Source organism: Dendrobates tinctorius, unplaced genomic scaffold (assembly GCF_039654945.1).
Source record: "Dendrobates tinctorius isolate UK_male_01 unplaced genomic scaffold, ASM3965494v1 ptg000075l, whole genome shotgun sequence".
NCBI lineage: Eukaryota > Metazoa > Chordata > Amphibia > Anura > Dendrobatidae > Dendrobates > Dendrobates tinctorius.
The window spans coordinates 42,727,501-42,750,880 of NW_027361743.1; the positions used below are offsets into that span (position 1 = coordinate 42,727,501).

General features: G+C 43.8%; 2 protein-coding genes across 7 annotated transcripts in view; both read left to right on the forward strand.

Moving 5' to 3' along the window:
* NBEA (neurobeachin) overlaps window positions 1–23,380 on the forward strand; it is a 915,436-nt gene that overhangs the window by 716,961 nt on the left and 175,095 nt on the right. For all 6 annotated transcript variants that reach the window (XM_073583206.1, XM_073583210.1, XM_073583208.1 and 3 more), the window contains 4 exons: window positions 1–26; window positions 1,360–1,462; window positions 4,038–4,153; window positions 19,935–20,047. The exon at window positions 1–26 is cut by the window's left edge and continues 92 nt beyond it. In XM_073583206.1, the coding sequence (XP_073439307.1) occupies window positions 1–26; window positions 1,360–1,462; window positions 4,038–4,153; window positions 19,935–20,047 (358 nt within the window). The remainder of the gene's footprint in view (window positions 27–1,359; window positions 1,463–4,037; window positions 4,154–19,934; window positions 20,048–23,380) is intronic.
* On the forward strand, window positions 7,092–9,963 carry LOC141096526 (uncharacterized). The gene is made up of 2 exons (XM_073583212.1): window positions 7,092–7,674; window positions 7,763–9,963. The coding sequence occupies exons 1-2, from the start codon at window positions 7,444–7,446 to the stop codon at window positions 9,005–9,007; spliced, it is 1,476 nt and encodes a 491-aa protein (XP_073439313.1). The 5' UTR covers window positions 7,092–7,443; the 3' UTR covers window positions 9,008–9,963.

The following is a 23,380-nucleotide window of genomic DNA, read 5'->3' on the forward strand; positions in this document are numbered from 1 at the left end:
CCTGGAGGTGTTCATGGCTAACCGCAGTGAGTTTCACCTTTAATATTAAATACATATAATGTCCATTTACTGTCTGTTGTTATTCTAAAGATATGGACAACTAAACCACAATGTCTCTGTAAATCCTAATTACTAGAGATGACCGGATCTGGCGAGATTAGAATTTGCCAATTCGCACATATTTTACCGGTAAATTCAATTCGCAGCAAATTTATTTTCTAAAAATTAAATGTCCCTTATTATGGTCTGGCGTCTGGAGACACCCAAGGGCGCTGTAAAGGTAACGTAGGAAAAAACAACTAATACCTCACCTCCGCTGCTTACTGTCCCTCAGCTCATCATCATCTAACCGCTGCGTGCTGCATCTTCACGCTTGGCAGAGACTTCTGATGTATGCAGGGTTGTCTCGGGACTAGTCACGGCTATAAGTCACAGTCTACAGTGCACGTTAGAAGTTTGTGGCGTTTGCACATGTCGTGACATCACCGCAACCTTATAATTCACATTCTAGTCCGCGACTTTTGGCAGCTTCAAGGCCTAAGATGTCTCTGTGCATGTGCAGGGTCTTCCCGGGTGGAAGTCCCTGCCTAGCGTGAAGATGCAGCATGCGGGGGTGGTAAGAAGGTGCCTTGAAGATTGTGATGTCATCATGACCTTATGACATGCATGTTCAGAAACTTCCCAGACCTAGCTTGGAGATTCATCTCGCGGCGGTAAGAAGATGCTTTGAGGACCATACTGCAAAGAGAAAGCAGCGGAGGTGAGCAGTGAAGTCGGTATTAGCTTGTTTTTATTTTTTTGCCGGCCCTCTGTGGTTCAACAAAATGGCAGCTAACCATTTCTCATTTTGCTTAATTTGCGCAGAGAGAATAGAATTCCAAAAAAAAATTCACATTCTGGAGAATACGGATTCTTGTAAAATTTCAGTCGAATTTATTTCCATTCAAATACATTATCCCATCTATACCAATTACCATAACTTACTCTAAAATTTAGGTAAAAAAAATGTCTGACTTAATAAAAAATTGCATGATGTATTTTTGACTGTTCCAATGGTTAGAACAGTATTTTGTGCTCGAGCGGTTTTTCCTTCTGTTATTCGAGATTGCAGCCATAGTCAGACGTAATAGAGTGATGGAGATAAGACTTTTGGCCATCACTTATGAGAATGGAAGAATACATAGGCGTTGTCTTGCTTTTCCCCCATCTCAGTGTTTTATGCATGGTACACTTCTGGTATTTCTTTGCTTAGATGTGCTGAAAAATAAGTAACACCTACGCTGAGGTAGGAGTAACGTTAGAGAGTTTTTAGTGCTCAACTAAACTATTTTTTCAACATTTTTCCCTACTGTTTTTTAGCCTCAGTTATGTTTAATTTTCCTGATCAAGCCACCGTGAAGAAAGTTGTGTACAGTTTACCTCGAGTCGGTGTTGGCACCAGTTATGGTTTACCACAAGCCAGGTAGATTTTTTTTTATATTTCAGATTATTAGTGAATTCTTATTGTAAACTATTTTATATTAAAAAGAAATCTGTAGCATGCTCCATTAAAAATTAACTGAAATACGTTCTTTGATCTTTCCTGATTCTACTTCTATTTTACGTTATGCGGTGTGTCGCTCCATTGCCGAGATTTTCACATTTGTTGATTTTGGAGCACACTGTGAAATCTCTGCTTGTGGTGAAAATGGGTGTTTCTTCAGAGTCTTCTCTGGGGTGTGCACTTTTCTCCCTCCCTCTCAGATGCTGCCAATCCCTGTTCGGCAACATCTAGAGACTGTTAAATTTAGAGATCAGCTGCCGATTTGTGATTGGCTGTGTCGGGGGGGAGGGGGATAAATGCACACGTCCCAAAAGAATACTGTAAAGAAATACCCAGTTGGACTGCAAGCAGAAATTTCACATACTGTGCTCCAAAAGCAATAAATGGGAATTTCTCCGCAATGAAGCGATGCAGCTCAAAATAGAAAAAAAGTGGCAGAAGTGGGGGAGCTCTGTGATTTTTACAAGGTATTGACATTTTTTTTTTTTGGAGCAAGTTACAATTCCTCTTCATGTTTTTATCTTTGAATTTAAATGTTAATGAAATTAATTGACTTGTGTTAATTACACATCGGTGCAATGTTGTTTTTTAATGGATTTAGGCTAAGTGCACACACTGCAGATTCGTCTGGGGATTTTTATCTGCAGAAACGCAGGTAAAACCGCAGGTAAAATACCTGCGGTTTGGCCTGCAGTTTTGATTCAAAACCGCAGCTTTTCCGCAGTTAAAAATCTGCAGCGTGTGCACAGCAGAATGTTAATCCCATAGGATAACATGCTACTGTACACTGTCTGCAGAACTGCTGCAGCTCTGCTGGGGTCAAAACCGCAGCGGAACCGCAGCAAAAACCGCAGCGTGTACACATAGCCTTAGGGTATTTTGAGGGTGCCGAATTCAAAAATTTCATTACTTTTGCTGGATTGGTTCTAGTTTTTGAGATAATTCATCCGTGAAAATAATGCATTCCGCCAGTGCGACATGCGTGTACTAACAAATGTAATAACAAATGCAATATCTTTTGGTCTTCTGACTCTTTAACAGTGTCTTAGGTAATATACTGTATATACTTGTGTATCAGCCGAGATTTTCAGCACTTTTTTTTTGTGCAGAAAACGCCCCCCTCGGCTTATTCAATTGTCCCAGAAAGCCGTGGGGGAGGGGTAGCGGTGGAGCAACGGGTCACAGAGGTAGGAGTTGGCGGATGTGGCTAAAGCCTCTGCCACTGCTGTAATAGCGCACAGTGCCAGCTGCAGCCGGTGGCTTCCAGCATACATCCTACTCACCTACCTGTGCGTCCGTCGCTGCATCTCGTTCTTTCCGGCGCCAGCAGCTCTTCTGGCCGAGCAATCACGTGGCCCCGTTCATTAAGGTAATGAATATGCATGCCTCTCCACTCCCATAGGTGTGGAGTGAGTATTCATTTCCTTAATGAGCGGGACCACGTGATCGCAGGGAGAGCTGCTGGTGCCGGGACCAACGAGATCCAGCAAGGGCGCAAAGACAGGACAGGGACCGGGGCAGCCATGCATATCAGGACAAGACCGCCCCTGGGTGGGTTTGAGGGAGAGCCATGCATACAATGACAGGGACCGGGGTGGGGGAGCCATGCATACCAGGACAGGGATGAGGGGACAATGCATACCTGGCTTATACTCGAGTCGATAAGCTTACTTAGTTTTCCGTGGCAAAATTAGGTGCCTCGGCTTATACTTGAGTATATTTGGTAATTATTTTGTATTTCACTTTGTAGGCTTACAATACTATAAAAGCCACTTTTTGAAGCCAGAATTCTACTGTAATTCATTAATTAACTATTAAATATCTCAGAAACTAGAACCAATCTGGCAAAACCAAAGACATATTTTTAATCCGCACCATTAACTTAATATAAGACTGTTGAGACATTGTTGGCACCAAAATCACTGTACATGTACCAGTGTTATATATGTGTTCCGGTGTCTGTGGAGGCCAAGCAATGCAAGGGATATATCACTATGTCTTGCAGTTCTACATCCATTTGCTGTGCATTGTGTATGTGCAGTAAGGTGCTCTGGAAAATGTTGGCGCTGCATAAATAAGGAACATTATGATCTGAATTTTTTGAAATACAGTGAGGAGCCCAGAGATGATTATAAAGAGCCATCGCTGAAGCTTAGCTATCGCTACGAGGGACCTTCCCTTCTCGATCTCATATATTCAGGAAGTAAAGACATTTTTGACAACCCGCTAGTAGATCATAAGAGCTGCACAGACAAAGCAAGAGCTGTCAATCATCCGGTCTATGATGCTCGTCAGGAACACATCTCCGATTCCTATCCCTGATGTTAGTGATGCCATTTATCTGAGCTCCTGACATGCAGTAACCATGAGATATGACGAGGGGCTTATTATGTATTCAGAGCTGATTGTGGCATACTGTATATATAAAATTGCCATTATTGTCTCATTGATACTGTGGTTGTATGCAGTGATCACCCCTTCTTCACATTTACAGGAGAATATCCCTAGCCACTCCCAGGCAGCTCTTTAAATCCTCCAACATGACTCAACGTTGGCAGCGACGAGAGATTTCTAACTTTGAATACTTGATGTTTCTTAATACCATAGCAGGTAAGGCTTCTGGCTCTACAATCCTTTCTAATATGTTTATGTTTGTCAAAATCTTGAGCAGCGTGACTTGATCGAATGCATTTATTCCTCGGGGACTCAGCTGCAGCCCTATGATAGACTCAGAAGCACTCACATTAAATTTGATAAGGGAACGCGCATCCTATAAGCTGCGCTGCAGATGCATAGATTGGAATGGAGGCAGTGCCGAACTCTCTTGCCATTTCCCCAAGCTGACAGCTTTGTCTGAAGCTTTATTAGAGGCAACAAACCATTGCCAGGAACTGTCTGGAAATAATAATGGGGGGGGGGATGTAATTTTACTATTCAGTCATTTTCAACAACAGCAGCGCAGACACAAGACTAACAACAGCAGCAGCAGCATGCCTAGTACAGATGTCACCTACGGTGTGGCATGATTAGGTAACCATGTTCTGTCTACTTACCTCTAATCTCACTGCTCTCAGAAATGACTGTGTGGATCCAGCTCTTCTCATCAGTTATAATAGACGCCATGCTTTCCTAAATCCCTTTTGCATTATTGTGTGTTATTAAACAATCCTTTGTTACATTACAACGCTCTACACGTTTATTATTTTATTATCTCGTTTCTCTTTCAGCACTCACGTCATGGTTTTCATCGTTTTTTTCTTTGTTACGCAATCTATGTGAAACCCCTGACAAAATGCACATTTTTAAAACCTATCTGCATTTTCCTCAATAATGCGCCATCGTTTTTAGAACACAGATGTAGAGAATATGCCGCCATATAATTAACTCTTGTTTCAATTGATATCTTTAAACGTGATTTCCGCCTCACACCCCCCAAATTTCCAGGTCTGTCTAATCCCTTTCCAGTATGGGGTGTTGGTGTACGGCTCTGATCCTGCGTCATAGAGGATGGGTGCTGTGTTATACAGCTGGCATTGTCTCTCACAGCAGAAACTAGAGTTGGCTCCTACCTCTGCTGTTTAACGAGTTCCGGACCAGGACATTTACCTTTGTTATTGACGAGGCACATTTTTGGAGGTTTTTTTTTTTGTACATATGCTTTGAAGAGCTGTAAATTTTTCTCCTTTGCATATTGAAATCATTTTTGCGTCTTTTTTTTTTCGTGATACTTAGGGATTCCTTTTTTTTTGTCATTGTCATACTCTTATTTTTTATTTTACCGATATTGGTGGAAGAACAAAGAAAATATGAGTCTGTTTTTCACCTTTTTTTATGAACACAAAGTAACACTGAAAAACATTTAATAACTTGTTCCCTTTTCTGTAACATTTTTTGTTTTGTATTCCAGGTACATTTTTCTTCCACTTTTTTTATTTTTTATTTTCCACCTTTTCTTTACAATTTTTTTCATTTCACTTTTCACAAGACTTTTTTTTAAATAAAGAAAAAAGTAAAATAAATAAAAAAAGCACTTATGGTATTTTCCCCCTTTATCTTGGGCTGGTGAACCTCACTACAGGGTAGAATGCAGGCCGCCCGGACATTTATCATCTGTAGATGATCAGGAACTATTTAAACATTTGGATGTCGCCGTCAATCTCCGACAAATACATCTGAATGTTTGTGTCCTGTGTGCCTGCCCACAATCACGGGATGCTGATACATTACCACAGCTGCTGGGGGCCTTGGAACCACCACGTCCATATAAGATTGATTTATCCAAATATCAAATTAACTCATACAGTAAATAGTGTAATAAAAAAAAAAAGAAACCTCAGTTTTGCCATTTTTGTTCGCTTAGCTTCAGCCTGAGCAGGAACACAGCGCAGTATACTTGCAAAATATAAAGTCTACTAGCTGAAGAGCCTGGCGCTGCCCGGGCATACTAACTAAGTGTGGTTAGTTATAGCAAATAATAATTATCCTCCATCCCATAGTCGAGTGCCCATATACCCATCATACATCCTTCATCTCATAGTCCCATGCCCATATTCCCATCATACATATCCTCCATCCCATAGTCCCGTGCCTATATACCCATCATACATATCCTCCATCCCATAGTCCCGTGCCCATATACCCATCATACATATCCTCCATCCCATAGTCCCGTGCCCATATACCCATCATACATATCCTCCATCCCATAGTCCCGTGCCCATATACCCATCATACATATCCGCCATCCCATAGTCCCATGCCCATATACCCATCATACATCATTCATCTCATAGTCCCGTGCCCATATAAACATCATACATATCCTCCATCCCATAGTCCCGTGCCTATATACCCATCATACATATCCTCCATCCCATAGTCCCGTGCCTATATACCCGTCATACATATCCTCCATCCCATAATCCCATGCCCATATACCCGTCATACATATCCTCCATCCCATAGTCCAGTGCCCATATACCCATCACACATCCTCCATCCCATAGTCAACCATTATGACATCATAATGAGCGGCAGCAGGGCTTGCAACCTATGATGACATCAGCGTCGCCATTGCAACCATTGTGACATCATAATGAGGGGCGGGGCTTGATACGCACACACACCCCCGGTATGCAAATAGGGACATTATGACATCATAATGAGGGGCGGGGCTTGACACACACACACTTTTTTCCTCTTCGCCACGACAGCACCCACTGAGAGAGGGGATCCGCCCCAGGAACAGGAAACCTACAGAGAGATAAATGGGGCGGTCCCCCTCGCTCCCTCAGTTTGGTTTCCTGTTCCTAGGAAGGAACCCGCAGAAGAGGATACCTGGTCTGGTAGCCGCCTGCCTGCATAATATGAGCAGCAGGGGCCCCAGGTCCGGAGGCAGCGTCAGGCGGAGAGGGGTATCCCCCCCCCCCCCCCAGAGCTGGCGTAATGCAGGTGAGGCTGGAGGCGAAAGTGGTGCCAAAGCTCACTGGGGTGATGGCTATACCCCCCCTCCCCCCACCGGGGTTGGACGCATTACGAACGCCATCGGGCGTACTGAGGCCGGCGCCCCCCCCCCCGTGGCAGAAGGGCTTGTGCGGCGTGTGCTGAGCGGCGCTGCTGGAGTCATACCTGGACAGGAGAGGAGTCCGTGCGTGGAGAGGGGGCGCAGACGCGCGGTGCGCCGGCCGCATCACTATTTGCGGCGACCCAGTGCAGGAGAGGCAACCCGGAAGTGGAGGAGGACTTCCGGGTTCAGGCTGAAGGCAGAGACCGCGGGACAACGCCCGCGCATGCGCAGTAGGGGCTGAAAAAAAAAAAAAAAATGGTAAAAAAAAAAAAAGAGGAGCAGCTATAGCAAAGGCTTTAAAAGGAAGCCACAGACACAGCGCCAGTGCGCAGTCATGTCGTCCTTAGATGACTCAGCTTCGCTCCCATTAGGTCAGCCAGTGGTATCCCCACTTGGTAGTCGACAGAGCAGTGCTACGAGAAGATCCAATAGCACCAGAAGAAGTGGCAGCTCTAGGAAGGAATCCATTGGGCCTTCCAGACAAGATGAGCCGGTAGAGAAGAAACATAAGGAAAGGAAGTCGTCCCATGCCTCGCCTCAGCCTGGGTCCCGGACACCGCAGCCGGTAGTTGCTGACGAAATTCACGGGTGAGTGTTTTTTGGTCAGGTTAGATAATTGATGGCCTTCTCTTTCTGGTCCATACCCCTTTTAGGCTAAAAGAACAGAGAAGGCGAAACATAGAGAGTGTGCCTTATGTTCGCAGCCCCTCCCGGATGGCCACCCAAAGAGATTATGCCAATCATGCGTTGAGGAGGCCTTGCAGGAGGAATCCTCACGAAAGAAGGAGGATATCCGGGCAATGATAAGAGAGGAACTACGGGCCTTAGGCGGTTCCAGTAGTCTAGGGGGTCACTCCTCCATGAGAGAAATATGTTCACCTAAAGGAGGAGTCTCGCTGGCGTCCAGGTCACCGTCAGATACCGGAGAACTAGATTCCGATAAGTCCCAGGAATACCTTTCCTCAGAGGACGAGGATCAGACGTGTTTCCCCACGGACAGTGTCAGTAATCTTGTAAAGTCTGTCCGAAATACCATGGGGTTGCCGGAGAGTAAGGACCCCAAGACCCCTCAGGACATTATGTTTGCGGGTATTTCTCGTAAAAAGATCCGAGCATTCCCAGTGGTCTCAGCTGTAAAAGACCTAGTTAAGAGGGAATGGGAGAAACAAGGTCAGAGGACCTTCCTCCCCTTAACGTCAAAGCGTAAGTATCCCTTTGACGATGAGGAGTTAACGGCCTGGTCGAGAGCCCCCAAGGTGGATGCGGCAGTGGCCTCTACCTCCCGTAGATCCTCCTTGCCGGTGGAGGATTCGGGAACTTTGGCTGATTCTTCGGATCGTAAGACCGATACATTCCTCAAAAGATCTTGGGAAGCTTGTACGGCAGCCTTTAAGCCCGCAATAGCAGCCACATGTACGGCAAGATCTATGTTGGTGTGGCTGAACGACTTGGAGGACAATATTAAAAATGGAGTAGCTAGGAGTAGGCTTCTTTCCTCTATGCCCCTCATTAAAGGAGCAGCGGCTTTCCTCTCCGACTCCTCCGCGGATTCTCTCCGGTTGTCGGCTAGAGCGGCAGGACTGACCAATGCAGGCAGGCGGGCCTTATGGTTGAAGGGGTGGAAAGGAGACACACAAACAAAAACTAGATTGTGTGCTATACCCTGCCAGGGTAAGTACCTGTTTGGTACAGAGCTGGATGAGATTTTAACAAAAGCGGGGGAGAGGAAAAAGGGGTTCCCTAACCCGTATGTTCCGTTCAACAGGAGGGCCTACAGGAAGCCGCCGTTCGGTAAAAAGAAAGACTTTAGACCTCAGGACCGCTGGGGAAATAAGGACCCCAAGCAAAGAGGCAACCTATTCGGGAAACGTCCCTTCAGAGGAGACAGATCCCGATAAAACCGTTATACCGGTAGGTGGCAGGCTATTAAGATTCAGCCGCCAATGGATGAAGGTGACATCAAACCCGTGGGCCCTAAGTATTGTATCATCAGGCCTAAAATTAGAATTCGTTCGGTATCCACCGAACTCCTTCTTATTGACTTCTATGAAGTCCCGTTCTCAGCAGGAAGCACTGGAGATGGAGATTGCGATACTGCTATCTAAACAGGTCCTAGTGGAGGTCCCAGACGACGAAACAGGGATGGGCTTTTATTCTCCTCTATTCTTAGTCCCAAAACCAGATGGTTCTTACAGGACTATAATAAATTTAAAGAAACTTAATACCTTCCTAAGACTGAGGTCGTTTAAAATGGAGTCGATTAAGTCTGCAATAAAGCTTTTGTTTCCCAGGTGTTATATGGCGGTCTTGGACCTAAAGGACGCCTACTACCATCTCCCCATATATCGAGGGCACCAAAGGTTCCTGCGGGTAGCAGTCTGGTTCAGAGGTCGGATTCGGCATTTCCAGTTTGCGGCAATGCCTTTCGGGCTATCCATGGCTCCTCGGGTATTTACCAAGTTAATGCTGGAAGTAATGTCATATGTAAGGCTGAATGACACCCTAGTTGTCCCTTATTTAGACGACCTACTCATAGTGGGGAATTCTGTTTCACAGTGTGAAGCAAGAATAGCTAGGATTATTTCATCCCTACAAACACTGGGTTGGCTAATTAACTGGGAGAAATCCAGACTGGAGCCAGTGACCTGTTAAAGGTTTTTGGGCCTGCAGGTAGACTCCGTAACTGAGGAGTGCTTTCTGCCAAACGCCAAAGTAATGGCCATGATTGACAAAGTACAGAATGCTACAGGAAGACCCGTAATATCATTGAGACAGGGCATGTCCTTGCTGGGGTCACTAATATCATGCATTCCAGCGGTGCAATGGGCTCAGTTCCACTCTAGAGAACTACAGTGGGCTATTCTGCAGGAGACAGATAGACTGCAGGGGCGGCTGGAAGGGAAGATATCCCTATCGCCTGAGGTGGTTGAATCCCTAAAATGGTGGTTAATTCCTTCCAATCTATCGAAGGGAGTACAGTGGTGGGTGACTCCCTCCAAGATACTCACCACAGATGCCAGCCCCTTAGGTTGGGGAGCCCACCTAGAGGAGCACATGGTACAAGGCTGGTGGCGGGAGAATGAAATAGAGGCCTCCTCTAATGTAAAGGAGCTAACAGCGATTTTTTATGCGATATCTCGCTTCCTTCCGCAGTTGAGAGGCGCCCACGTAAGGATCCAGACAGACAATACCACCGCAGTGGCCTATATAAACCGGCAAGGAGGCACGCGGTCAATGCCACTGATGTCTATCGCGGGAAAGATTCTGGAGATGGCCGAGGTCCATCTTCTCTCCTTGTCAGCGCTCCATATAAGAGGAGTGGACAACTCCCGAGCAGACTATCTCAGTCGCCAGGCCCTATACCAGGGAGAGTGGGTCCTCAGCAGAGACGTGTTCGAAATGATAGCGTCAGAATGGGGCAGACCGGAGATAGACCTATTCGCAACCAGAGCCAACAGGCGCGTAAAAAGGTTCGCTTCTCTCTACAGGTCGGACAACCCAGATATTCTAGATGCCCTCCAAACACCCTGGGCATTCCAACTAGCCTATGCCTTTCCTCCGATGGTGCTACTACCAACAGTAGTCAGGAAAATAAGACAGGAGAGGGCGAGGGTCATCTTGATAGCCCCGTTTTGGCCAAAAAGACCGTGGTTTTCATGGCTGAGAGCCATGTCGGTAACCGACCCGTGGATCCTGCCGCTGCACCAGAATCTTCTCTCGCAGGGACCCTGCTACCATCCACAGGCCAAATCCCTGCACCTAGCGGCCTGGAATTTGAAAGGGAGCTACTGAGGCAGAAGGGTTTCTCAAGGAACCTAATCAATACCCTGCTACAAAGCAGGAAGGAGTCCACGACAAAAATTTATGCTAAGGTGTGGAGGAAGTTCCTGGCCTTTCACCCAACAAAACTAGCTGGTGAAGTACCCATTACGGCCATTCTAGAGTTTCTACAAAGAGGCAGAGAACTTAGACTCTCAGTAAGCACTCTTAAGGTCCACGTGTCAGCCCTAGGAGCCCTGTTTAACTATAACGTGGCAGCAAATAGATGGGTGACTCGGTTTATCTCGGCCTGTCAACGAGCAGAACCGGTGCATGTGCCTCGACTTCCAGCGTGGAACCTTACTTTAGTTTTGGATGCCTTCACTCAGGCACCATTCGAGCCCATAAGCTCAGCATCAGTAAAGTGCCTCTCATTGAAAACGGCTATGCTGGTGGCCTTAGTATCGGCCAGGAGAGTGAGTGATCTTCATGCTCTGTCAGTAGACCCACCGTTCCTGTCAACAACACGAGACAGTCTCATTTTAAAGACGGACCCGTCCTATCTGCCCAAACGGGCAACTAAATTTCATAGGTCTCAAGAGATATGCCTACCTTCATTCTATGAGAACCCGTCAACACAGGACGAGGAGAAATATCACACCTTAGATGTGAAGAGAGCTGTGCTAGCCTACCTTGATAGGACCAGTCCCTGGAGGCAGAGTAGGTCTCTTTTTGTCTCATTCCAGGGCAGCAGGAAGGGGTCTGCAGTTACATCAGGCACGATATCCAGATGGATTAGAGATGCGATCACAATGGCGTATCTGACAAAAGGAGAAGACCCTCCACTGGGGATTAAGGCGCACTCTACTAGAGCCATATCATCCTCCTGGGCCGAGAGGGCGAACGTCCCAATTGAACAAATATGTAAGGCTGCAACCTGGTCTTCTCCATCTACCTTTTATAGTCACTATAGACTAGATTTGTCCTCTACCGAGGATCTAACTTTTGGTAGATCAGTCCTTAACACGGTGTGCCCGTCCAAGTGATTATCTCTGAAAATCTCTCAGTGGGTGCTGTCGTGGCGAAGAGGAAAAACCGGATTACTTACCGGTAATACTCTTTTGTAGAGTCCACGACAGCACCCGCTCACTTCCCTCCCGTAAGAATTTTTTCACACATGGGTCTCCTTGGTGGTGGAGATTATGATTTAAGTTAGATATGTGATTAAACTTAGTAAGCTTAAAACTGCATAGGGGTAAGATAAATGAATCGCCCAAGCAAAATGACTAAAACATGTATGGCGGTTCCTCCGTTGTTCTCGGTAATACAAACTGAGGGAGCGAGGGGGACCGCCCCATTTATCTCTCTGTAGGTTTCCTGTTCCTGGGGCGGATCCCCTCTCTCAGTGGGTGCTGTCGTGGACTCTACAAAAGAGTATTACCGGTAAGTAATCCGGTTTTCCCCAGTATGTAGATAGGGGCAAAATTGTTTGGTGAATTGGAACGCACGGGGTTAAAATTTCACCTCACAACATAGCTTAGGGCGCTCTCGGGGTCCAGACGTGTGACTATGCCAAATTTTGTGGCTGTAGCTGCAACGGTGCGGATGCCTGTCCCGGACATACACACATACATACACACACACGCATACATACATACATACATACACATTTTGAGCTTTATATATTAGATGAGCCCATACTCCACTGTGTGTGCATGTTCATGGACGTCCTAATGAGACAGTACACCGCTTTGTGTATAAACTTAGGCAGGAGTTGAGTGCTTCTGCCTGACAATCTGAGTGTTTCAGATCGGCTTTTCAAGCAATTTGTGGGGGTCTTAGAACCCAGACTGCCACCTATCTGCTAAGTAATCTGACAACAGCATTATATAGGGGCAGAGACCCTGATTTCAGCGATGTATGACTTAGAATACTGGGGGCAACAGTTGTGATACAATCACAGTTTTCTCTGCTGCAGATCTAGCAGAGCTCTGAATACTGAGCTCTGTATAACTCCACCCACACCACTGATTGTATAGTGATAGAAAACTGCTAATTAGTGGTGGGTGCGGATTAGGAGGTATGGGGCATCTTGTCCTATTGTAATAATCTCGTGTTGATAAAATGCTGACCCTGTATTGAAACCTCAAAAAAGTAAGTGACATATTACTGTAATGAGACTCTCTTCCACTGCTTCATGGTGCACTCTGATTCCATAGCAAAAACCTGGGGACAGATTCCCTTTAAGTCACATCGTAGAACAGATCTTCCAGTTCTGTAGAAATAACTACTTTTTTTTTTTTTTTGTAGCTATGTCATTTGTAGCTATGTCATTATCCCAGACATAGATAACATTGGATTCCCCATTCACATTAGGTGATTGTCACCGCTCACTTCCTACACCTCCCTGCACATTGATCTCTGCACGGGTAACAGAGCCTGACCACAAGAATGTTTCATGATAATGCTGAAGAATTCACGGCACACTCAAAGTGTATGGGGTGACACCCCCTGCCACAGTGCTGCCAGCGCTTCTTATACACTACACCTCAATTACCAGACAGACTACTTTTTTTTCATGATACTTGATTTGAATGGACAGTGTCTTGTGTTTTGTTTTTTACATGCTTTTTAGTGCAGATCACCACTGCAGCCAATCGCTGAGCTCAGTAGCATTGCTCATATAGGTGGCTTGAGTTTCTGAGCTCAGTGATTGGCTGCAGCGGTGATAAGCTCACCACTGGAGCAGTGGCGGAGAGCTGTTGCTGGACCTGGTCGTGCTTTTTTTAAAGTCGAAAGCTCCTTTTAAGCAAACAGCAGCAGATGTAAATGATTGGTCAATGCTTCAGTCATGTCCTGACGACACCATAAGGTTATGACCTTGAATTATTAATTATATTGTGAGTGTAGATGAACCCCCACCACCTCCACTGCAATTTTCTGCATTTTTGTACTTTGTGATATGCAAGCCTTTGCTAGCTAATTATGTGTATATTTAGCTGCAGTCTGTGTTGGGCTTATTATTGTCATGTAATTAGTTGTAACTCGAACTGCCGGCTTCTAAAAAAAAAAAAAAAAAAAATCATTAAAAATTCTTTCCTAATGACCTAGAGATGACAAAATGTCTATAAAGTGTGAAAATGCAGACAAGCATAGGAACATCGCTAGCAGAGTGTTAATCCAGATGCTGGAATCATCTAATTAAACAATATTCTGCTGTCATTAACATTATCACCAAGGAATTGCTGCTGTAATTTTTTTGTCAGCTCTCCCCCAGATATTTCACCTTTTTAAAGCTCAACCACTTAATTAAACATTTTAATTAAGAAAAAAAAGTTTATTTTTGTTTTGATGCCCACTACATCCTTTTGTGTGAATTCACCATTGAGGATCTCTGTAGAATGGTACTTGGGTAGCTCTACAATGTCATGGGAAATATTCATTTTTCTAGATTTGCATGTGTATTGAAAGCAAGTTGGGATATTGTTACCTGGTACAAATGGTCTAAACGGTTAGGGCTTATCAGGGTTTTTCACGGATTACGCTCGTACCTACTCTAGTCTACGGGGATGTTTTGCCGAGTGGTCCAAAAACATGAACAATTGAAATTTTTATCACTGAACTAACTTGCAAATGCAAGGTTATGAGTCCATGAAAAAATCGGGGCAGTACTTGGATACCTTTTGTGTGTGGTCCATTTTTCACTGACAGGAGAAGCTTGAGAAACCTTCATTTTTATTTTTGCATATGAGAAAACCTGATGAAACTCTGACCAAATACTGATCAAAAAATCGGTGACACTGTTTACACTAGTTTTTTTAATCAAGGCCATGACGTTCTGACAGCTTTTTGTTCCAGTGGAACCAAAGTGACACTGGTGAAACCAATTTACTCAGCTATTTCTGACTTAAAAAAAACATTGCAGAATACACAACAGACTCCATCGTCTCTTAGGCACCGTAATGGGGTCCGGTGTGACTCAAGAGCCCCCTAAATACTGAAAATATCTGTCTAAAAAGTACAGTTGTGGCCAAAAGTATTGACACCCCTGCAATTCTGTCAGATAATACTCAGTTTCTTCCTGAAAATGATTGCAAACACAAATTCTTTGGTATTATTATCTTCATTTAATTTGTCTTAAATGAAAACACACACAAAGAATTGTCCTAAAGCCAAATTGGATATAATTCCACACCAAACATAAAAAAGAGAGTGGACAAAAGTATTGGCACTGTTCGAAAAATCATGTGATGCTTCTCTAATTTGTGTAATTAACAGCACCTGTAACTTACCTGTGGCACCTAACAGGTGTTGGCAATAACTAAATCACACTTGCAGCCAGTTGACATGGATTAAAGTTGACTCAACCTCTGTCCTGTGTCCTTGTGTGTACCACATTGAGCACGGAGAAAAGAAAGAAGACCAAAGAACTGTCTGAGGACTTGAGAAACAAAATTGTAAGGAAGCATGAGCAATCTCAAGGCTACAAGTCCATCTCCAAAGACCTGAATGTTCCTGTGTCTACCGTGCGCAGTGTCATCAAGAAGTTTAAAGCCCATGGCACTGTGGCTAACCTCCCTAGATTTGGACGGAGAAGAAAAATTGACAAGAGATTTCAACGCAAGATTGTGCGGATGTTGGATAAAGAACCTCGACTAACATCCAAACAAGTTCAAGCTGCCCTGCAGTCTGAGGGTACAACAGTGTCAACCCGTACTATCCGTCGGCGTCTGAATGAGAAGGGACTGTATGGTAGGAGACCCAGGAAGACCCCACTTCTTAACCCAAGACATAAAAAAGCCAGGCTGGAGTTTGCCAAAGCCTACCTGAAAAAGCCTAAAACGTTTTGGAAGAATGTTCTCTGGTCAGATGAGACAAAGGTAGAGCTTTTTGGGCAAAGGCATCAACATAGAGTTTACAGGAGAAAAAAAGAGGCATTCAAAGAAAAGAACATGGTCCCTACAGTCAAACATAGCGGAGGTTCCCTGATGTTTTGGGGTTGCTTTGCTGCCTCTGGCACTGGACTGCTTGACCGTGTGCATGGCTTTATGAAGTCTGAAGACTACCAACAAATTTTGCAGCATAATGTAGGGCCCAGTGTGAGAAAGCTGGGTCTCCCTCAGAGGTCATGGGTCTTCCAGCAGGACAATTACCCAAAACACACTTCAAAAAGCACTAGAAAATGGTTTGAGAGAAAGCACTGGAGACTTCTAAGGTGGCCAGCAATGAGTCCAGACCTGAATCCCATAGAATACCTGTGGAGAGATCTAAAAATGGCAGTTTGGAGAAGGCACCCTTCAAATATCAGGGACCTGGAGCAGTTTGCCAAAGAAGAATGGTCTAAAATTCCAGCAGAGCATTGTAAGAAACTCATTGATGGTTACCGGAAGCGGTTGGTCGCAGTTATTTTGGCTAAAGGTTTTGCAAACCAAGCTTTAGGCTGAGGGTGCCAATACTTTGTCTGGCCCATTTTTGGAGTTTTGTGTGAAATGATCAATGTTTTGCTTTTTGCTTCATTCTCTTTTGTGTTTTTTCATTTAAGACAAATTAAATTAAGATAATAATACCAAAGAATTTGTGTTTGCAATCATTTTCAGGAAGAAACTGAGTATTATCTGACAGAATTGCAGGGGTGTCAATACTTTTGGCAACAACTCTATTTATTAAAAATCTGTAAAAAAAAAAAGTGTTCACATTGCTGGAGGCTTTTTGTCACAATTTTCATAGAACCACTGGAAAATACAACTTTATATAACTGCAGCTGGTCTGCAAATTAGCTCTCCTCCAAGAGCCTGAAGGCTAGTTATCTATTGCCACCTACTGGTGTTAACCACCTGTGAGGTAGCGCTGTCATTCAAGGTTGGGGGACACTCGCATGGCAGCGAATAATCACGTCCGGCACAGGTTTCCATAAAGCAATATCACAGTCCATGAGGTTTATTCATTATCATAAACCAATCACGATATGCAACAGTCTTATAGCAGACAGCAGGGTATCTTCACACTGGAGCTCTGCTCCCCTATAGCCTCCTAGTCACACAGGCTATGCTTCATCTAGCCAACCGGCTATACAGTCTCTCAGTTGTAGTCCCGTCTCCGGGTTACCTTGCATGCTGCTTTACACTGCTAATGTTCATTCCCTCTCCCTGGGAACTGTCAGGCACACTTCGCCATTAGTCACAGCGTCCAGACGTGCTGTCAAGCAGGAAGCCACACGAGACCTTCCAAACGGACCAATCGGGTCTCTGCATTCACCACCTGTGACCAGACCTCAGGTACCTTATATGGTCCATAACTACACCCACAGGTGATCACATGGCTATGACCTCACCCAAGGTCCTATTGCACACAACCACCCACAGGCTTCCCTGACACATTGTAACGGAACGTACTACTCAGCAGTACCTCTGCTGATCATTATGATCTTTCAGTATCCTACACCTATCAGGACAATGGAAATGCTTATACGGCTGTCCTGGGACACCCACACAGCGCCCCCTAGCGGACACAGCGGTCACTGCACCACACACCCTGTAACTTAATGTAATTCTGTAGCAAGACTTGGATCATGCCAAGGTATTTAGCCAATCCAGAATGTTTTTCACTAGTATGAGACCCCCGTCTGCAGACACATGTTTGAGGTTTCTTGCCCCTTGTAAGTGCAGAGATGGACACTGGCTGAGAGGCCTTTGACAGGGGCATTGTTTTTCTTTGTGGAAACCTACCAAGCCTTAGGGTGTGTTTACACGTCACATTTTCGCCAAGTTTTTCACACATTTTTGCTTTGATAAACTGCAGCATTTTACTATCCCAACAAAGTGAAGGAGATTTCTGAAATCTCATGAATACGTTGCTTATTTTTTCCTTCTAGATTTGAGATTTGAACGTTTCAAATCCGGAGCATATTAATTTTTTATAATGGTTTTGCAGCATTTTTCACCCATACTAATAAGTGGAGGGAAAAAAACGCATTTGGAGTAATCAAAATCTTTAATCTGAGCTAAAGGGATTTATGTCCTTTAATGGAGCGCTATTGTGAAATCGAATATCACAGACTCAACCAATGTGATCTTAAGTATCTAAAATACCTAGGCGTTTTCCCTTGAGGGATGACCCCTGCACTATGGACACTTATTTCTACCAATGTGCACATTATAGGAAAAACACATACGGTATAAATACTTTTTGTTGTTGTTATGGAAGCAGTTGCGTTTTGTTGCTTTCGATGAACCCGTAAGAGAACAAGGAGCGCTCTGTTCAGTAATCTCAGGTCTGGTAAACCAACAATCATTAAAATCTAGAGGGAAACAGTCCTATGACAGCACTGTAAATCTGCTCTCAGCCTGGGAATTGATAACCTAGGTTATTTTTGTCATGTTGAGCAGGGATAGATTTTCAATTTAGTTTGTAGCCAGGGAACACCAAAAGCAGATCATTAAACATGGGTGTTATGTGACTCCGTGAAAGCAATACCAGCTTTCCCAGCGCAGTGGGGGGCCATTCAACGCCATTTGTTGCTACATACCCTTCAGCACATAAAATGCATATGTATGGATCCAAAATAATTAAATATTCATCTTAGTTCATCATTAGGTTTAGCACTTGTTAACATTTTAGTCTGTTATGGGTGTTTTTTTTGGCAGGGAGAAGGAGGGTTGTCTACAAACTTTGCTTTGTCAGTGGAAATGGGGAACTTTTATTCCCCAGGTTTTCAGAGCAGCCACTTTTTCCATCTGTTTTCAGTATACAGTTGTCATATGGTTGTCTGTCCCAGTTTCCATGCCTCTGCGTCCTCGCTTTTACATATGCTTACTTTGTAAAAGCGACTTCCGATTCACATAAAAGGGTGCAGTCAGACTGCTGTATTACTCGCGTGAGGATCACATCGCAATCCTTGGACTGGCCATTGACTCTCCTCACCTGAGTGTGACAGCTTGTATTTCTATTCAGCGGTCACGCTCAGGTCAGGAGAGCCGACAGCCAGTCCAAAGATTGCAATGCGATCCTCGCATGAGTAATACAGTAGTCTGACTGTGCCCTAAACTGTTATGTGATCCGGTGAGTTGGAATTGCAGGCGTGTGAGTGAGTAGAGGTCTGGAGCAACGCTAGAAACTGGGAAGACTACAATCTGTAATTATTTCATTGCACTTGCTCTAAATTATATACTCACATAGACAGGTTTAGGGAATAAAAACATTCTTGGGAGTTCTTCTTTAATAACATCGGCCGTATGATTGGAGTCATCCTGCTGCAGAATTGGTGCCTGTTTGATGGTACTGCATGGTGGATCAGTATCTGCATCTACTTCACTTAGTTTCTTTGGCCAACCACTGCATTTATGATCCTCAATGTTGCCCATTACTTGGTGTCCTCAGTACTGGGAAATACAGGGAAATAGTTATCCATGACACAATACCAACAGGGAGTCATCTGATTGGCTCCAAATGTATTGTGAAGTAAGACAGCGGCCCCAAACATACAACCAATGCCATTAGGAACTGTCTTCAGTATAAAGAAGGACAAGGAGTCTTGGAAATGATATTGTCTCCACAGAGTTTGATCTCAACATCATCGATTCTGTTGGAGACTAAATGAAGGATTTGCACGAGCTTACATCCACAGATGATCTGTGGTTAGTTCTCCCAGATGTTTGGAATAACCTCTCTGCTTAAATCTTTTCCAAACTGTGTACATAGATACCTAGAAGAATTGATGCAAATATTGAGGCAAATATTGATCTGGTTTAGGTTTCTCTTTTGTTCATTCAATTTTCATTTTTTAATTTATTAAAAAAAAATAAGAGCACCTTTTTTTAATAAAATGTTTGTACATGGCAGATATACACGTGGTATCTGTGTGTGTGTATGTACATATATATATATATATATATATATATTATATAATCATTGATATAATCATTGTATGTATAATATGGGATAAACATGCTATTTTGGAAGGACTTTTGTGGGGCACAATATTAAATGTCACTATGTGCTTAAAAGTCTTTTGGTCATGATGGTGAAACTGTCTTCTTTCTGCTTATTAACACTACATTTTTTTCTCAGGGAGAACATATAATGACTTGAATCAGTATCCTGTATTTCCATGGGTGTTAACAAATTATGAATCCGAGGAGTTGGATTTAACTTTACCAGGAAACTTCAGGGATCTTTCAAAGGTAATTGAAATTTTTGTAGCATTTTCTAAAGACTGTCAGTCAAGATGCAGACGTCTTTGTGCTGACGTGTACGTTAAATGTGTATTATGTTCTCTAAGCATTTGATAGTTTAGGGTTTTCTACACATTGGTGTTATTTTAGCAGTGCATTAAAGGGAATCTGGACCAGACCGCCCACCTCGGTGAGTATAATATAACGTGTTTTTCTTATCTTTCAGGTTACATCGGAGGCTTATCTACAGCATTACAGAATGCTGTAGATAAGCCCCCGATATCTATGCCGGCAGCTGAAAGGCCAAAAAAGGGGTGACAGATTCCCTTTAAAGAGGTTAACGGGTAAAATAATCATGCAGTTTAGACTTACACATTTTTTTTTTTTTTACAATATGTTGTGGTAGTTCAACTCACTCGGCGGTACATGGAGGTAGAAAACAGGGGCACTGTCTCTTTAAATCTTCGGTTGGTTTATAATATGGCAGCATAAACCGACAAGAAGAGGAAAGTAAAACACAGCCCTTCAGGCAAAAACAGGAAAACAACAAAGAAAACAAAATGCTATAACAGGTCCATACGCTTGCGGGTAGCAGCCCGCTCTGGAGTAACACAGGTTGAGTGTTTCCTCCTCAGGACACAAACCACTGGAGGTCCTCCCTCCAGTCCTGCTGAACAACAACTGCCTCTGGAGCCCAGCTTTTTAAGCCCCAGACCACACCCTGGGGTGGAGATAAGGTGGACATCCTCCCACCTGCTCTATGGATGTCCACATAAAAGCCAGCCCATTATGAATACTAGCTTAACCCCTCACGGCATTTATTGTGCTGGAGGAAAATACTTTGGGCTTCACTGGCGACATTGAGTGCAGTGACACATATCTTTCATCCTGTATATATACAGGTAAGTATACAGCAACAAAGCTATATATATATATATATATATATATATATATATATATATATATACACACACAGTGTGTATGTATATATATATATATATATATATATAAGAGGGAAAAAAACAGGCAGCACTCAAATGTGAAAAAATTGGATACTTTACTGATCCTCAGGTGGCAACGTTTCAACGGTGACCATTTGAAACGTTGCCATCTGAGGGTCAGTAAAGTATCCACTGTTTTCACATTTAATTTGAGTGCTGCCTATTTTTTTTCCTTTTGTCATTTTGGCTGTTTGGACACGGCTGAATAGGTTTTGCACCTGCTGTATTATTTTGGTAGTGCTGCCCTTTTTTCTTGATTTATGTATGTATGTATGTATGTATATATATATATATCTATCATGTACGTACATGATAAGACATCGTATCGCAGATATCAAAGTGTCATTTTATTCAACTTCCTATGACCTACAGTACATGCCCTGTTTATCCTACTGTTAGGTACTCTTTAAATATATTCCTAAGCAGAGTTGATCTTTATTCGTTATGCTTAATAGCTTGGAGGGTTGGGTATATGCCTGATGAATTTGCCAAAAATAAATTGCCTTCAGAAGTATAAATTTCAATACACAAAGTAAAAAGAAACCGATATATTTGATGCAATACTGTGGTCTTGTACATCTTGGACAATTAATATGATCGTGTGAGTCAAGTTAACATTTGCTATACTGTACATAAGTATTAAAAAAAAAAAAACTAACATTGTTTTTTGGCCATTGCAACATTGCAGTAAAATGCAGTTAGAGACGGTTAAAAACATCGTATCTACCCCAAAACGGTATCATTAAAAAAAGTCCACTCAAAAAAAAAACCTCCACCCTCAACGTCAGCACAAAATAAGTCCCCACCCAGCTCCATATCCACAAAAATGAGAACATGGGTCTAGGAAAATGGCGACAACACAAAAATGTTATCAAATTTCAGAATTTTTTTTCACCACTTGAAAAGTAAACTATACATGTTTGGTATTGGGGAACTCGTTGCATTTATGTTAATAGTTTTAGAAATGAGGCCTAAATTCCTACAGTAACTGAACCGCTGTAAAGGGCAGGAAAGCGTGGTCAATGAGCCTAGAATGACATTTTCAAATTTATTTGACACAGTTACCGTATATACTCGTGTATAAGCCGAGATTTTCAGCCCATTTTTTGGGGCTGATAGTCCCCCTCTTGGCTTATACACGGGTCATATACCTGGGGGTCGGCAGGGGAGGGGGAGCGGGGGTGTCAGAGATCATACTTACCTGTCCTGCCGTGGTCTCTGCAGCCTCGCTCGCTTCTCTACTGTCTCCCTTCCTGTCTTCAGCAGTCACGTGGTGCCGCTCATTACCACTCATGAATATGCGCTGAAGACAGGAAGGGAGACAGTGAAGAAGCGAGCGAGGCTGCAGAGACCGCGGCAGGATGGGTGAGTATAGCGATATTCACCTGTCCCCCGGTCCATCGCTGCTCACCGCTGTCTCTGCTGCATCCTGTGTCAGTGACGTTTAGGCAGCAGGGGGCACGGTGACGTGATTAGTGCGCGCCGCCCCTCTGCTGGCTGAACAGTCACTGACACAAGAAGTGGCAGACAGCAGCGATGGATCCAGGAGAGGGGAGTATGGCTTTTTTGCAGCATATGGGGCATATTCTGTGGGGCAGCATATGGGGGACATACTCTATGGGGCAACATATGGGGCATATTCTGTGGGGCAGCATTTGGGGGACATATTCTATGGGGCAGCATATGGGGGCATATTCTATGGTCCAGCATATGGGGGCATAGTCTATAGAGCAGTATATGGGGGCATAGTCTATGGGGCAGCATATGAGGGGCATAAACTATGGAGCAGCATATGGGGGCATATTCTATGGAGCAGCATATGGGGGCATAAACTATGGAGCAGCATATAGGGGCATAGTCTATGGAGTCCACCCTCGGCTTATACACGAGTCAATAAGTTTTCCCAGATTTTTGTGGCAAAATTAGGTGGGTCGGCTTATAACACGAGTATATACGGTATGTGCATTCTGCTTACGATTATTGGGAACATTTCCCTGAATCTCTCTGCTCCTCACACCTTTCTTACTAACCAATGTGCTCTTCCATATTATAACTAGTTGTTATAATATGAGACGTCACTCATGGTCATTTCTTTGACATCATCTGATACTGGCGCCCATTGTTACCAATGACTGTGGTCTATGTAAACAAGTGTTCAGGGGGCAAATGCTCTTTTGAGAAGGTGAAGACAAGAAGCGTAGAAGACCCAGGATCTAAACACCATCACCAGGGTTGTTCCCATGTTTGCTGATAGGAACTCTATGTCCAACATTGCACGTTGTGACCTCACATAGAACCTTCATCACCCAAGTCTGGAGATTTGTTTCGATTTTAATTTTCT